Genomic DNA, 13365 nt, shown 5'->3' with positions numbered 1-13365 from the left:
GCCATTCTGCTGCTGAATTTTGGCACATGATTTCAGTCTGCTTTTGGTAGGGGAAGTTAGTGGCATTTTATATATGGAAATAGGTGCAATGTACCTCCACAATCCTCCTATTCCTATTGTCTTCCTCAAAAACTTTGAAGAATGGGCCAGACATCAAATCAGCTACTATTTGTGATGTCACCTATTTCTAGTTGTCCCCCTCTATTCTGGGAAAGTTGCCAACCTCTGCAATAGGTGGATTCAGATAGAGAGCCCAAATAGGTAAAGTAATGTATTACTGGGAACTCAGCTAGCCTTTAGCCAAGCCCTCAGCCAAAGAGAAACATGGTAGTAAAATTATCCATCCATCCATCCATCCATCCATCCATCCATCCATCCATCCATCCATCCATCAGATTTATAAAACTGCCTGACAATATGGACTCTGGGCAGCATACAACACTGAAAGGTCCCATCAGGTGACATTATTTAATTGTTGAGATCAGGAGCATGCCAACTCTGTCCAATTGTGCAAAACAGGCTGAAACTATCAGAGACAGGCAGTTCCTCAGATAGTAAGGCCTCTACCATGAACAAATTTATAGATGGTAATTAGCATCTTGAATTGTACCCAGAAGCTAACTGGCAACCACTGCAATTCATGGAGCAGCAGTGTTACATGGGCATACTATGGCATCCCGTTACTGCCCATGCCACTTTTCCAGGCATTTCTTCTGGCGCTTCACCTCTTAGAGCTCCTCAGAAACTCACAGAGTGCTGTGGGATTGACACATAGCAAAAGGCTATATGGGAACAATCTAATGTATCCAATCCAAGGTCTTACCACAAGCCCATTTAGACCTAGGACCTCAGTCAAACTGCCCACCGGATCCTCAAGAAAAACCCCAAGCTCCTTTTGGACCCTTTCCAGGTCCATTAGTCTCCTGGGGCAAACTGATTTACCATAACCTACCTCCCTGTAAGGCAGGCAGCACCAGCAAGCCATAAAGCAGTCAGAGAGTGATCTAACTATGGCAAAGGACTGGTGATGACGTCCATCACTACCAGATCACATTGCAGCTATCTGAGACAAAAAAACCCCAGTAGATCTAATATGTATCCCCCAGTGTGTCAGCCTCACAGCTGGTGCCAGATTCAAAACCCAGGTGGGGTTGGTATAATTGGGGGAGTTCCTCTCTTGGATGAGGACAAATGTATTACATGCTGACCTGGCATTCAGTAGCAGCAGCAACAGTAGCCAGAGCCCAAAGATATCAAGGATCCAGATTAGAACCAACCCCCCGATACATTCCAAATGCTGCCCAAGTGTTTAACAGGATCCAGATGGGGTGACTAATGAAGCCAACTCCACTGGATTACAAGTCTCATTGCACCAGCCTCCATGTTGGCTCCCTGGTTACCAAGTGCCTCCTGCCTCGAGCACCTCCGCTTCCTTGGAGTGCAACACGCTCATAGCCAGCCTCTCATCCTTTTCATCCTTCCACCCTACAAAACAGACTTAAATCTCCAAAAACAAATCTCAACTCTTGGTGTGTCATCAGCACTCATATTCTTCTAGGCACCATGTTGTTGTATAGGTAGGGAGATTATGGAAGTCCTTGGTAGAAGAAGAACAAATTGTGTCTCCCATAACTTCCTAAACCAATTAAGTGGGATATCACAAAAATAAATATGTTTATAGGAGTATCATTTGAGCATTGCCCTACTTGAACTCAATTAAATTGTATTTCTAATCAGTGTATGTTGAAAGCCTAAGGATTTGCTATATAGTGCTTTGATGCAAATATATCATTTGGTTCTTCATTCTTTTATCTTCTAGTATTGGAATCCATTATGATACGTTATTCTACATTTAAATGCATTTTTGTTTCTCCTTGTATTTATTTTTAAGGGAGAAGATGGCATACTTCACAAGAGCGAAAATAAGTATACCAGCTCTACCAGCTGATGATGTCTAACAATAATTTGCATCACAAGGTGTTTTTTATTTTTCAAGTGGATGCTTTTATATCACTGTTCTACAGTCTTTTAAAGAAGTATTTTTTGAATTCAACCTTAGATATTCTTTATAAAAATTCAGTACAGTATGCTCTAATGTAACATTTCAAAAGTAAAAACCTCTGCCGCTGACTTTTCTCTAGAAATCCAAGTAGGATGCATTTGGTACACCGATGATGCTAATTTTGTACAGTTTGTATATGTATTACAGATATGCTACTATTCTGTAAATACGAATGTAAGAACAAAGGCAATGCCTAGTATGTTTATCCTATTGAACTGCACTGCTGCTCTGTATCATGAAATATGTTCAACAGGAGGTTTCATTTCGCTGTTGCTTTTTTTTCCACAAGGACAGACTGTGAAAATGGCTGTTGAGCCATGTAATAGGTTTTGAAAAAAGAGTAGTAGTAATAGTAGTAGTGTGTACATAGCTTTCAAGAAAGGTAAGTCCTCTTCCATACCCGCAGGTCAGTCTCATGCAAACAGGTGCTGTTTAGATTTCTGCTGTCTGCACTGGACCTTTCAACTCAGCCAAAAACCATTTTCCTTTCTACCTTTTTTTGAATGAAGGAAGAGGCCTAGGATCCTAAGCTGGAAGAATATACTTTTTTGAATGTACTGAACTTGGGGCTGTATTTGAATTTTCAAGTGTCACTGTATCTAAGAGCTCGGAGAGAACATGTGGCAAGTATGTAATCCTGCATGTGTTAAAACTGAAAATACCCAAATGGCAGCTGTTTTCCGAAAATGGAGTCAGATTCACATGCAAAGTATTTTAAACCTGAGTGCTCAAAGAATGAAAGTTAAAACAAACATGTAAATATAACCAGTAAGAACATATTAAAATAGTTACATTGATAGAGCCCAAATAGACCCATTTTTACAAGAACTGTTCTTAAGAAATGCATTGGTCTAAGGCAGTGTTTCTCAGCCTCGGCAACTTTCAGATGTGTGGGCTTCAACTCCCAGAATTCTCCAGCCAGCATGATCTAAGCACCCACTGTATATTATTGTTACAGAGATTTCTTCTAAGAAAACCTGATAATAAGGAGCACTTAAAATGATATTAGTAGGGTTAAGATTAAATAGACCATGTAAGTTGTTTCCTAAATTAATTGTGGTACAATAAGGATTAAACATGACCAATAACCTTAGCTTGTTTAAACAGCAACATGTTTAGATACAAGATAAAAGATGATATGAATACATGTATCACAATTTGAATTGGAAACCATTTTTCAGGTTATTCTTCAAAGTAAGTTTCGGTCTCCAAGCTTACGTTAGGCTGTGCAAAGTGAAGAGGTGCTTCACAAAGTATGTTGGCACAAATGAAATCCCACCCCCCTCCTCAAGCCACTGAGGAAACTACATCTTCCAGAAGGCTCAAGCTGGAGGTGGCTGCTTTGTCAGCCATCCTTCTATGTAGGAGCTGCTTTACTAGCGGCCCCTGGGTTGTCCGTGCATATATACACATGTGCAGAGTTTGGGAATGTCTTTAAAGCCTAGAAAATCTGTGCCAAAACTTCTGAAGGATCACTTCAAGGAGGTTTGCTTCACTCACCCCATTATGGGGTTTGCATAGCCCTAGTACAGCCACGGGTTTTCTTGCATTGCTCACTTCCATTGGTAATTTTCATCTGATAACCAGGTACTGATTAGTTCTGATGTCATCTTCATGGAACACACAATGAATGACGCTTTGTTTCAGCTGTGATGTCACAAGTTTTGCAGATCAGACCAGAGCAAGGCCTCTAATTGCTAAGAAGGGATTGAAGAGCACCTTTTGCTAAATTAAATCTGCATGCCATACTCCCCACTGAATAAAGTAGAACTTCCAAATGTACATTTATAGTACCAGGCTTTTTAAACAATGTAAATATTGCTTCCAGCCAATGGAATTTCAGTTAATGAGAGCATGTAAGTTGCTTAGGCAGTTTTAAAGCCATCTGATGGAAGTACAAAAAAATGACACATATTTCTGTATGTGATACATATTTACAAACACATAAAAAAGCCCACTGAGGAAACAAAAAGGCTTCTACTAATTGCGTACTTGTTCATTTTGCAACATAATTGTATATTGACATGCTGTTTTTTATTTTCCAAGGATATAATAGTCTTGTTAAAAGATTAGGAGAACATTTACAGTATGTTCATTGCCATCCTTAGAATTACAGAATGAAATAAATTATTGTGTCTTAATTTATTCTTGTAAATCTCCCAAAGGGTTCTATTATTATGCACAACTATGTGTAATTATTCAGATCTTTTCAACGTTATTTCTAACTTGGAGGTAAGAACTAATTGTGCTTACTATTTTATAGGTGCCCCTCTTTTTTTAACCCATGTTTTTTTTAGAAGTGAACTAAACATATACATGCCATTTATTCTGTCAAGGTCAATGTCTAAAAGCTGAAGTCACAAAGTTATTTAATACAGAAATGAAGGCTGACTGTTTCAGCTTCTCAGTTTGACAATACAATAATGTTTAGAATGATGTATAGAGTTGTATCTTGTGATTTATTTATTTTCAGCCTTATTTATGTACTGTTTAATATAGTTCAGTTCTGCACATTTAAATTTGCGGGTTAAAGAAAGCTACTGTGCAAACTGTTTTATGCACATGTACAAATCCACCTCCCTCTTTCTCTTCTGAATGTACACTAACAAATCCCACTAACAGAGGGAAACAAAAAGAATAAGAGTATTGGCAAGGATAATTTTGTTGGCTGTTTGTAAAAAAGATCTTCCATTCATGAATTCTTTCACATGCTAAAATTGCAGCAATCTCAACGAATTCTTAGGAATACATTTCAAAGTCCTGCAAGTTTTATACGAAGCCTGTTTAGAGTTTTGAAACAACTTTGAAAACCATGATAATGGACAAATACCAGTCAGGTCTCATGCTACGCTGATATCATTTTTATCATAAGAGTTACCTATCAGAGAATAAAATTAATGTAATCATATCTTGATTATCATTATTTCAGTACAATTCTGTATATTGTATTTGAAGTATTACAAGTATTACTCAATATTGTTTAGCCAAATGAACAAAGTATAGCAAATCTTTTATTGGATGAAAATAAAATTTCAATTTTTTTACAGTGATGTTATATTTAAGTATTAAGTGCTTAGAACTGAACTAAATATTTAATCAGGTTATATCATGAATGTCTCTCTATCCTAATATTGTCTACATATTTACACATCACCTAGATTAACCTTTGTCTCTGCACTTTCCAACTCTTTCAGTGATTTGGAAAAATACAGTTTTTAACAGTATTTTTTGCATGCTTGTATTCTTTACAAACACCAGCTAAATCAAGTTTGTGTGATTTGTGTAAGTGTACATACAAACATTCACCAATAAGACCATGTCATAATGGTGGTCCACTAATCAATATTGTTTGGGTAGTTTAGTGAGTAACAATTATGTAAGCTATACTTTGTACTTATAAGTGAGGTCCTGCACAAACCATGATCCATGGCAGTCCATGGATGGATGGATGGATGGATGGATGGATGGATGGATGGATGGATGGATGGATGGATGGATGGATAGATAGATAGATAGATAGATAGATAGATAGATAGATAGATAGATAGCTGATAGCATCAATACAAACTATAATATCAAAACTGACTGGATCTGAAACTCAGAAATGCAGCAAGTTCATGCTCTGCCTTCATTGTATATTACTGAATATAGGTCTTCATGGAAACTGAGGCGATCCATCTCTATTTCCAGAACAGGAAATCTATTCAACCCTTGTAATGACAGAGAACTCTTTAAAAAAATTATCTTATGACCCTGGAAGTCTGGACACTCCCAGTGTTAATAGAAATTTAGATGATCAATAAGGTAATACTATATTAAGTCTGTTTATATAATATATCAATATGTGTCTATGTAACTAATTTTATAAATCAAACTACATAAATATAGATTATACTAAAAAGTAATACATGTAATTTTCATCCTAAATTTAATTTAAATATACTTGGCAGATTTTTTTTCAGTTTAAAACGGTTTAGCTATTATCAAAACACTAGCTCTTCTATGCATTTCTTCTGTGGCCTAACAAAAAGAATTATGATCAATTCTAGGCAGAGGAGTAGAAGTCTACTGGTAACCAATAAATAGTGTATTCTCATATTCCAATCTGATAGCAATTTTTTGAGTAGCTTCCTATCAAATTTCAGCAGTAGGAATACTTCAGAGCAACAGAGCACATCAAACTTAATGTTTATACAACCAGCACTTTCTGTGGCTTTTATTCTTGATGTTCTGACATCAGACAACTGTCCATCTGTGAAGGGCACTAAAATTCTTTAAACCCTGACCTCTTCAGGCAAAGCTAAAGGAAAAAAAAAATACATTTTACATTATGCACCTTCATTTCCTTCTTGCACTACCTATGTAGCTTTCCAGAGTACCTTCCTTCATTTCATAAAAAAGTAAAGTTAGGCTATTCTAGCTTTGTAAGCTATTTAACAAATTTAACAATATTTTGCTATAAAATAGCTTTAACTTTTCCGTTAAGTAGTATAGTCAGAAGTATGCATGTTTTAGCATTTGTGAATATAGCAATAGAGTTTGAGTTGGGGATCAGTGAAGTGTTATGTTATTATTACCTGTAAATAGGTACTAATGTTCTCACACTTAGATTATTTGTTCTTTCCAATGATACTTTACATGGAGAGAAAAACAACAAATTGTGATTTCAAAACAATTAGACCCATTAGATCCATTCTCCACTGAAACCACAGTTCAAACATTTATATTTTACCTCTCTATAGGAAACAACAGTCAACCCCTTACTTGAATAGATTTAACTACATAATTGAATTCATATTTATTCAGAAGCAAATCCACAGAGTTCAATGGTGTTTGCTTCCAGATAAGTACAAATATAATAATTAACTTAACACTCTAAGTTTGCAAATTCAATTATGTAACTTGGAGCTGCTTAATAAAAGACATTACATATTATAAATGGATGCCACACAAGCAATCCAGTTTTTTAAAGATGTAAACAAAAAAGAATGCTGCCATCACACAGTAAAATGAATGCAGTCTTTCTTGGATTTTAGGAAATATATTGTGATTATACACACTTAATGCTCAAATATCAACATATAGAACAACAGAACTGATTCTTTACAATAGCAGTATTTCACATCTAATTAAAATATTTTTGTTTGCTACTACCTTGTATCTTAAAAATAGGTAGAGTCAGCAGCATCCAAATAGGAAAAAAAACTTGGTGTTTTCCATGCTTTAAGATGAGTCCCTGGTCCTCTAGATACCACTGAAATCTTTTAAGCAGTATTGTTATTTGAAGGTTTATTTAAAAGTTTTCCCACATATTTAAATTTGTAGCAGCAGCTTTAAACCAGGATAGTCTTTGGATTTTAAGACAGTAGAGAAATAAAAAACAATCAGTCCTGAAAATCAGTTACTAGATTTAGCGGTGTATGATTGTGTAATATGAGGATTCATATTTCCTTAAGTCTTATTTGAACTTTGAATATTTTTGTTTCACAGTACATTTAAGATGAAATAGACAAAAATATATGATGACGTTTTCTACAGTCATTTTAATCTATTCTTGTTGTGAAGCCAGCATTTTCAGTCTTGTAATAAGAAGGATTATTCACTACTCTTGAAATAAAAAGTTCAGGAAAAAAATTAGAAACTCAAGTGTAATTAATCGAGTAAGGAACAAAGCGTCCTTTGAATCTTAATTGGAATAAGGTTCTATGCACTGTGTTTAAGTGCACAAAAGGAAAAATAAGCTTTCCTGTGTCTCTCAGACTCTTAGACTTTGGGGTCTGCTGTTACTTTCCAAGTGTTGACAAGCATCTAACACATCTGCCACTGTATAATGGACCGAGGACGATTGAGCATCAACAGAACAGACACTGCAATTTAGCAGTGAGCCTCCAAAAATGAGACAGAATCCAGCAAACCAGCCTATAAACAGTGCTTCCCCAAAGTCCCACCTGGGAACGATGTCTGGAATAGTTTCATCCCAAAATTCCTGCACAGTGGCATGAGCAACCCAAGACACTGGGACTAAGGCTGTAGCTCCTGATATCCAGCAGAATATTCCTCCCAACAGCAGTAACCGTTTCTTTAGATCCCGTTGTTGTTCACCAATCTTTAAGCAATCCAATCCAAAACTTGAGAGTAAGAGACCAGAAAGTCCTAATCCATTGGATACGAACATTAGAATCCTAGAAATTTTGAGCTCGGGGGGTAAAGCTAAAAAAGAATCGAATTCTTTGCACTGCATTCCCCCTTCTTCTTGGACTACACAGGCTTGCCAGAGTCCCATTGTCCAGATTTCCAATTCGTTCAATTCTAAGTTGAGATTTTTCCACTGAGGTAAATAAGTAGTGAGGCAGGATAACACCCATCCTAACAGGCAAAATAAAATCCCTGCTAACTGCATTATGGTTCGGTTCACTAAAGCCATTGTAAAGGATGCAATTAGCTGGCTGAAAAACCTTTTGGCCAGCTTTATTGGAACTACAACTTTATATAGTGGCTGCAGCTCTGATGATGGTTGCTCTTTGCTGTCCTGAATATAAGCTTCAACTATTAACCCTTTTAGAACTCTGAAACATGTTTTTGTTCTTCCTGAATATAATGTTTCTTGCAAAGGACGAAGGACTCTGCTTAACCATGAGTTGGGTTTTGTGATAAGGATTTGATCTGTTACCTTCCAATTTGCTTCGTAAAATTATATCCCAATGCCTGATGATTGCAAGTCTGAGGATGAACAAAGAACGCTCTATGACCCCTCACCTAAAAAAAAACAACAGAAATCTTTGTGCTTCAATACGGATTAATTAGATTTTAAGTGGTGATAAAAAAAAACAGCTCTGTCTGCAACAGGACTTCATTGTAATAGCTAAATTTGAGATTTCAGGGCTTCAAATCAAGGCCTTGTATAGAAAGGCATCCTGTTTTTCTATCATCTGTAGTACTATACTTCCTTAGTTATATGTATATGTTAAGACTTACAGTATCTTTCCTTCTCATCGTTTTTCTGCAAAGAAAGCTTTAAAATATATTGATTTTCTGTCTTCTGTCTGAAGTTACTTTTTAACAGGCTTTCTTTACATCTGACTTTTTTAGAACAAAAGGGAAGGATAATAGAAGTTTGATCTAACAGCTGATGTCGAACAGCACATGAATGAAGCATCTACCATTGACAAGAATTATTCATTTTAAAGAACAGCTTTTTAATCTTAAAGATTGAGAGTGAGGTGTTTGTGACTGTTTGGTAACCCATTTCCTCAGCAGCTATAACTAAAGTCACATTCAGGTACATTACCTTCACAAAAACACCTTAAAGCTCTTCTATGAAGAGTATAGAGAAGAATGAACTATGCAAAATAGGGCATGCACATACAACTTATTTTCTTTGGTCTTATTTTAGTAATGCATTTATACTTGCTGCTAGCACATAGAAAAAAACAGCCTCTTCACCATCAAGAATCTTATCCCAACACAGAGTATGTACTTTAGATTAAGAATTATGTATTATATCAGTCTGTCAGTATTTGGTTTGCAATGGCAGCTAGCAAAAATGGCTTAAAGACAGTGAGATTATTCAGATATAAAGAGATTCTCCATTTAAAAAAACACCCTTTATTTTAAGGTAAGAGAGGAAGTTTCACAATTTTCACTTGGATTTCATAATGCCAGCAAAGTGAGATTTTACTTTGAGTGCCATGTAAGCTGTAAACATTTTGTTCAGATTTATGTGCTACAATAGGCTTACAATTCAGCCCCCACAGCAACAGTTTGCACTGATTTTTCAGGCCACCCATGGATTGGGTGGATGTGTCCTCACAGACATTCAGGAGGTATAACTTCCCCAACCACTTGATAAAAATGCCTCTGCTGAAATTATGCCTAGTGCCTCTTCAATGTCTGACCAGACACATTCAGCCAGCCCAAAGGTGATCTGAATGATCAACATAAAGCTTATGGATGTTGACATATTTCCCATTATTCTATCAACTTTGAAACAACAGAGTAAGTGCCTTCTAAGTATTTGGTAGCCTCCCAGAGCAAGTGGAATTTGCTGGGTGTTATATATAGTAGCTTGTCCTACCAGTCTTGATTGCAGTATTGTTTCTTCCTCAATTGCTTTTGGGGAGGAGTACTGTTTTTTCTTTAAAATCCATTCCCTATGCACTGATGATAGGGGATCCTGGTCTGCTAATGAAACATCTGCAGGAAAAGAAGCAAGATTGGAGAGCACCAGGAATCAAACAGTTCAACCCTGAACTACATGTTCTCCACTATGGCAAATATTGTAGTTTTGTGCCCAGTCTCTCTTGCATGTTTACAAGGTTGTGGTGGATGTTGCTGAACTAGTACTGTTTTTTCCAGAGTTCATGGTATTGCCCTTCCTCCTGCTTGAGCATAGGATTACAACTATGTTATAGTATACATTTTTGCATAGTGCAGTTTTGGGATTGCCTTGCCTTTAATGAAATGAAATTGAACCCTTGCAAGATAGAGGTTTAATAAAAATTAAACATACCCTCATCACTTCCAGGATAGATGACTGCAGTGTGCTTTACCTGGAGCTGCCTTTGAAGACTACTTGGAAACTGCAATTGGAGCAAAATGTTGTGGCCTGCTTACTAGTGAGTGAGAGCTACTACAGCTGTATAACACCAGTAGGCTTTGGAGTACAATTCACAGTGCTGGCTACAGCCTATAAAGCCCTTCATGGCTTGGCTCCTGAACACAGCCAGGACTGCCTCCTGCCAATAGAACTGTCCCATTCCATACGCTCATCCTGTAGAGTCAACGCTTCTCCGCTGCAGCTCCTTCACTGGAAGTGCCTCTTCTCTGCAGTTTGGTTAGGGCCCATGCTGATGTCCTTCAGAAAGGAAGTAAAGAGTGTAATTCAAAAATTATTTGTTATGGTCACCAATCAGCCCCTGTGGAGATATAGATTATTCTTAACTGATGCAATTGTTTTAACAGTCTTATTTTGCTCTTGTTTTTTATAGCTTTATATGTCAACCACTGGGAGTCACACAGAACTATAGAAATCTTGTAAGTAAATAAATCTAGCAGGAGGCAAATGCAAACAAAAAACCTCCACAGTAATGCTTTGCAATGCGTTGTGAACTTCTGAAATCCTGTAACAAAATCCTGCAGTGTGTAGTAAGGAACTAAAGTCTCCGAAAAGTTTGATGAATATAGAAAGTGATTAAAGGTTAGAGTTACACCTCTAATAATTTTAGGAATGTTGGTTGTACATTATCCAATCAATGTTAGGATACATTTATCAGTTTTCCCCCTTATATCTAGACTAGTACTTGCTGGAAGTTGTTACCCTAAAAAAGATTCCATTATATAGAATATGAAACAGGATTCGGTTTAAGCTGACCACCAGCCTAAGAATAATTAGCTTTGTGACTGATCTCTTTGAAATCCTGAGAACATAATATACTCCTATAATGAGAGTTGGCTTAAGCATTTGGACTCATGTCAACATTTATGCTAGGTACAAAAATATTGTGTAAGAATGTAACTGAGAGAATGCTTTGATTGATATATGGCGGGAACTAGCCTGCATTAGGGAATCTGTATATTAGACCACTCCCCTTTTTGGTATAATGTGAGCTTACCTTTTGACTTCTATGTAACATAAATATTTATCTGTTGAATACCCAAGTTGCATCCCCTGCATATTGCAGTGGTTAGGGTGGGAGTCAGATGAAGTTTCCTTCAAGTTGTGCTCAACTTCCGATGAATGCACAGGTATGTCTTTGCATAGTCTTTGCAGCAGCACCAAAACAGTTAGCTTTTGCTGCCTTCTGGATGTTTTTTTTAACTAGCTTACAGACTATGGTCCTGGTATATTCCTTGGAGGTTTTGCATCCAAGTACTAAGCAGGGCCAACCCTGCTTAGCTTCCAAGCCCAGCGAAGGTAAGCCAGATACTGCTACCAGCTGAGAATAGGTGGGATAACATGCAGGGAGTGTGAGATGTTTTGCTGAGATATCAGAAGATTTTCTTGAGCATAATTATCCACTTAAGAATACTGTTTAGCCTTACAGTTTGTTTCCTTCTTTGCTTCCCTTCCCCACTTCTCTATTTGTTGTTTGTTATTCTCCTTAGAATATTTAGAATGTACTAAGAAGTCACACTTTTAGGTTCTCCACTCTAAAGTACCATTTGGTTTGTCTCCAGCAGCGGAAACTTGGGGTGGAGTTTAAAAAAAAGTCAAGATGGCAGCCAAAACTGCACAACGTCCCATCCCTCTTCCATATGTGGCCACCATCTTGACTATTTTTATCCTGGTCCCCAGTACTGCATGCCTAGGCATCTGTTTCACCTATTATCCTCTCATTGCCATTATCTGCACAAAAATCCTGGCGTATATTAAAACTGATATCCAGTTTTGAATTTGTAATCAAAAGCTGGAGCCCAGAAAATAGCTTGTGGCCGCTGTGTGCTCCCAAACATCCATGAGATCCTTCCTTGGAAATAAAACTGTTCTGAGTCTCTCTCCTTATCTTTCTCCTTGTTCGGAATTTAAAGCTTCTATTCCACATGGCCTATTATCAAAGCCAATACTTGGGTCCTCATGGAGCTCCTCCAAACCTGCCATGTTATTTCTTTAGCATTTCCACTGTGTTACTTTTGAAAATGTTAATTTGCCTACTTTTATTTTTTCTGACATTGTCAGTACTATCCAATTTACAGCTTCATATTCTAGGATTAATGAATATTAAGCCCTGCTTTGTTCTCCAAGATATCTGTTATTAAATCTGCTATGCAATGATTACTTTGAGTAGTCACAAGTTAATTTTCTATAGCTTATGTAGCTATATCTTCACTTTACAGAAATGCAGTATACAATGGACAATATGCCCATCACATCTCTGGAAAAGGGTCTCACATTCCCACATTTATCATGACACATGAATAAATGTGAATTGCATACATGTAACATATACACATTGTTAGTAATATTGAATGCTTGTAATGATATTAAATAATATTGCTGGTGATCTGACTGCTACTTCTGCTAGTATTGCTATTGCTATTATTATCTGAAAAATTATTGATGAAGTAGTGTGCAGATATTTGAAATAACTGTTCTATGATTCTTATATGGATTAGTTATACTTAGCGGTGTGCTGCTAAATGTTTAAGAACAGGCTCTGCCAGCTCTGTTTTAGATACCTTCACCTCCAGGGCATATATGGCATGGATATTGCAACAAATAATCTGTTGTCCTTGCTGCTTCTTCAATATAATCCAGCTCTTGTTTTTGATATCCCTGGAAAAACAAACAAGTTTACTTTCTGTCA

At 36.8% G+C, this 13365-nt stretch overlaps 2 protein-coding genes across 4 annotated transcripts in view; one reads left to right on the top strand and one right to left on the bottom strand.

Annotated features, from left to right (window-relative positions):
• WWC2 (WW and C2 domain containing 2) overlaps positions 1-13062 on the top strand; it is a 183977-nt gene extending 170915 nt beyond the window's left edge. Inside the window, exons 23-24 of one of the 3 annotated variants that reach the window (XM_088131912.1) lie at positions 1892-1977; positions 10587-13062. In XM_088131912.1, coding sequence (XP_087988038.1) covers positions 1892-1958 — 67 coding nt within the window. In that variant the 3' untranslated portion in view covers positions 1959-1977; positions 10587-13062. The other 2 variants (XM_007435035.3, XM_088131915.1) reach the window with 2 other exon arrangements.
• On the bottom strand, positions 6504-8486 carry CLDN22 (claudin 22). Its single transcript, XM_088131923.1, has one exon. It carries the CDS (start codon positions 8484-8486, stop codon positions 7818-7820), a length of 669 nt encoding a protein of 222 aa, XP_087988049.1. The 3' UTR covers positions 6504-7817.
• Positions 13063-13365: the final 303 nt, after the last annotated feature.

This window comes from Python bivittatus, unplaced genomic scaffold (assembly GCF_059951505.1).
Source record: "Python bivittatus isolate LINGU-HERP-01145 unplaced genomic scaffold, Pbiv_v1 ctg000070_np1212, whole genome shotgun sequence".
In the NCBI taxonomy this organism is placed as follows: domain Eukaryota; kingdom Metazoa; phylum Chordata; class Lepidosauria; order Squamata; family Pythonidae; genus Python; species Python bivittatus.
The sequence above is the reverse complement of the archived record's forward strand: the minus strand, read 5'-3'. Positions and strand labels throughout refer to the sequence as shown.

Bases quoted from the DNA above. Each gene is read 5' to 3' on its own strand.
- CLDN22 (XM_088131923.1), bottom strand. From the start codon at position 8,486: ATGGCTTTAGTGAACCGAACCATAATGCAGTTAGCAGGGATTTTATTT.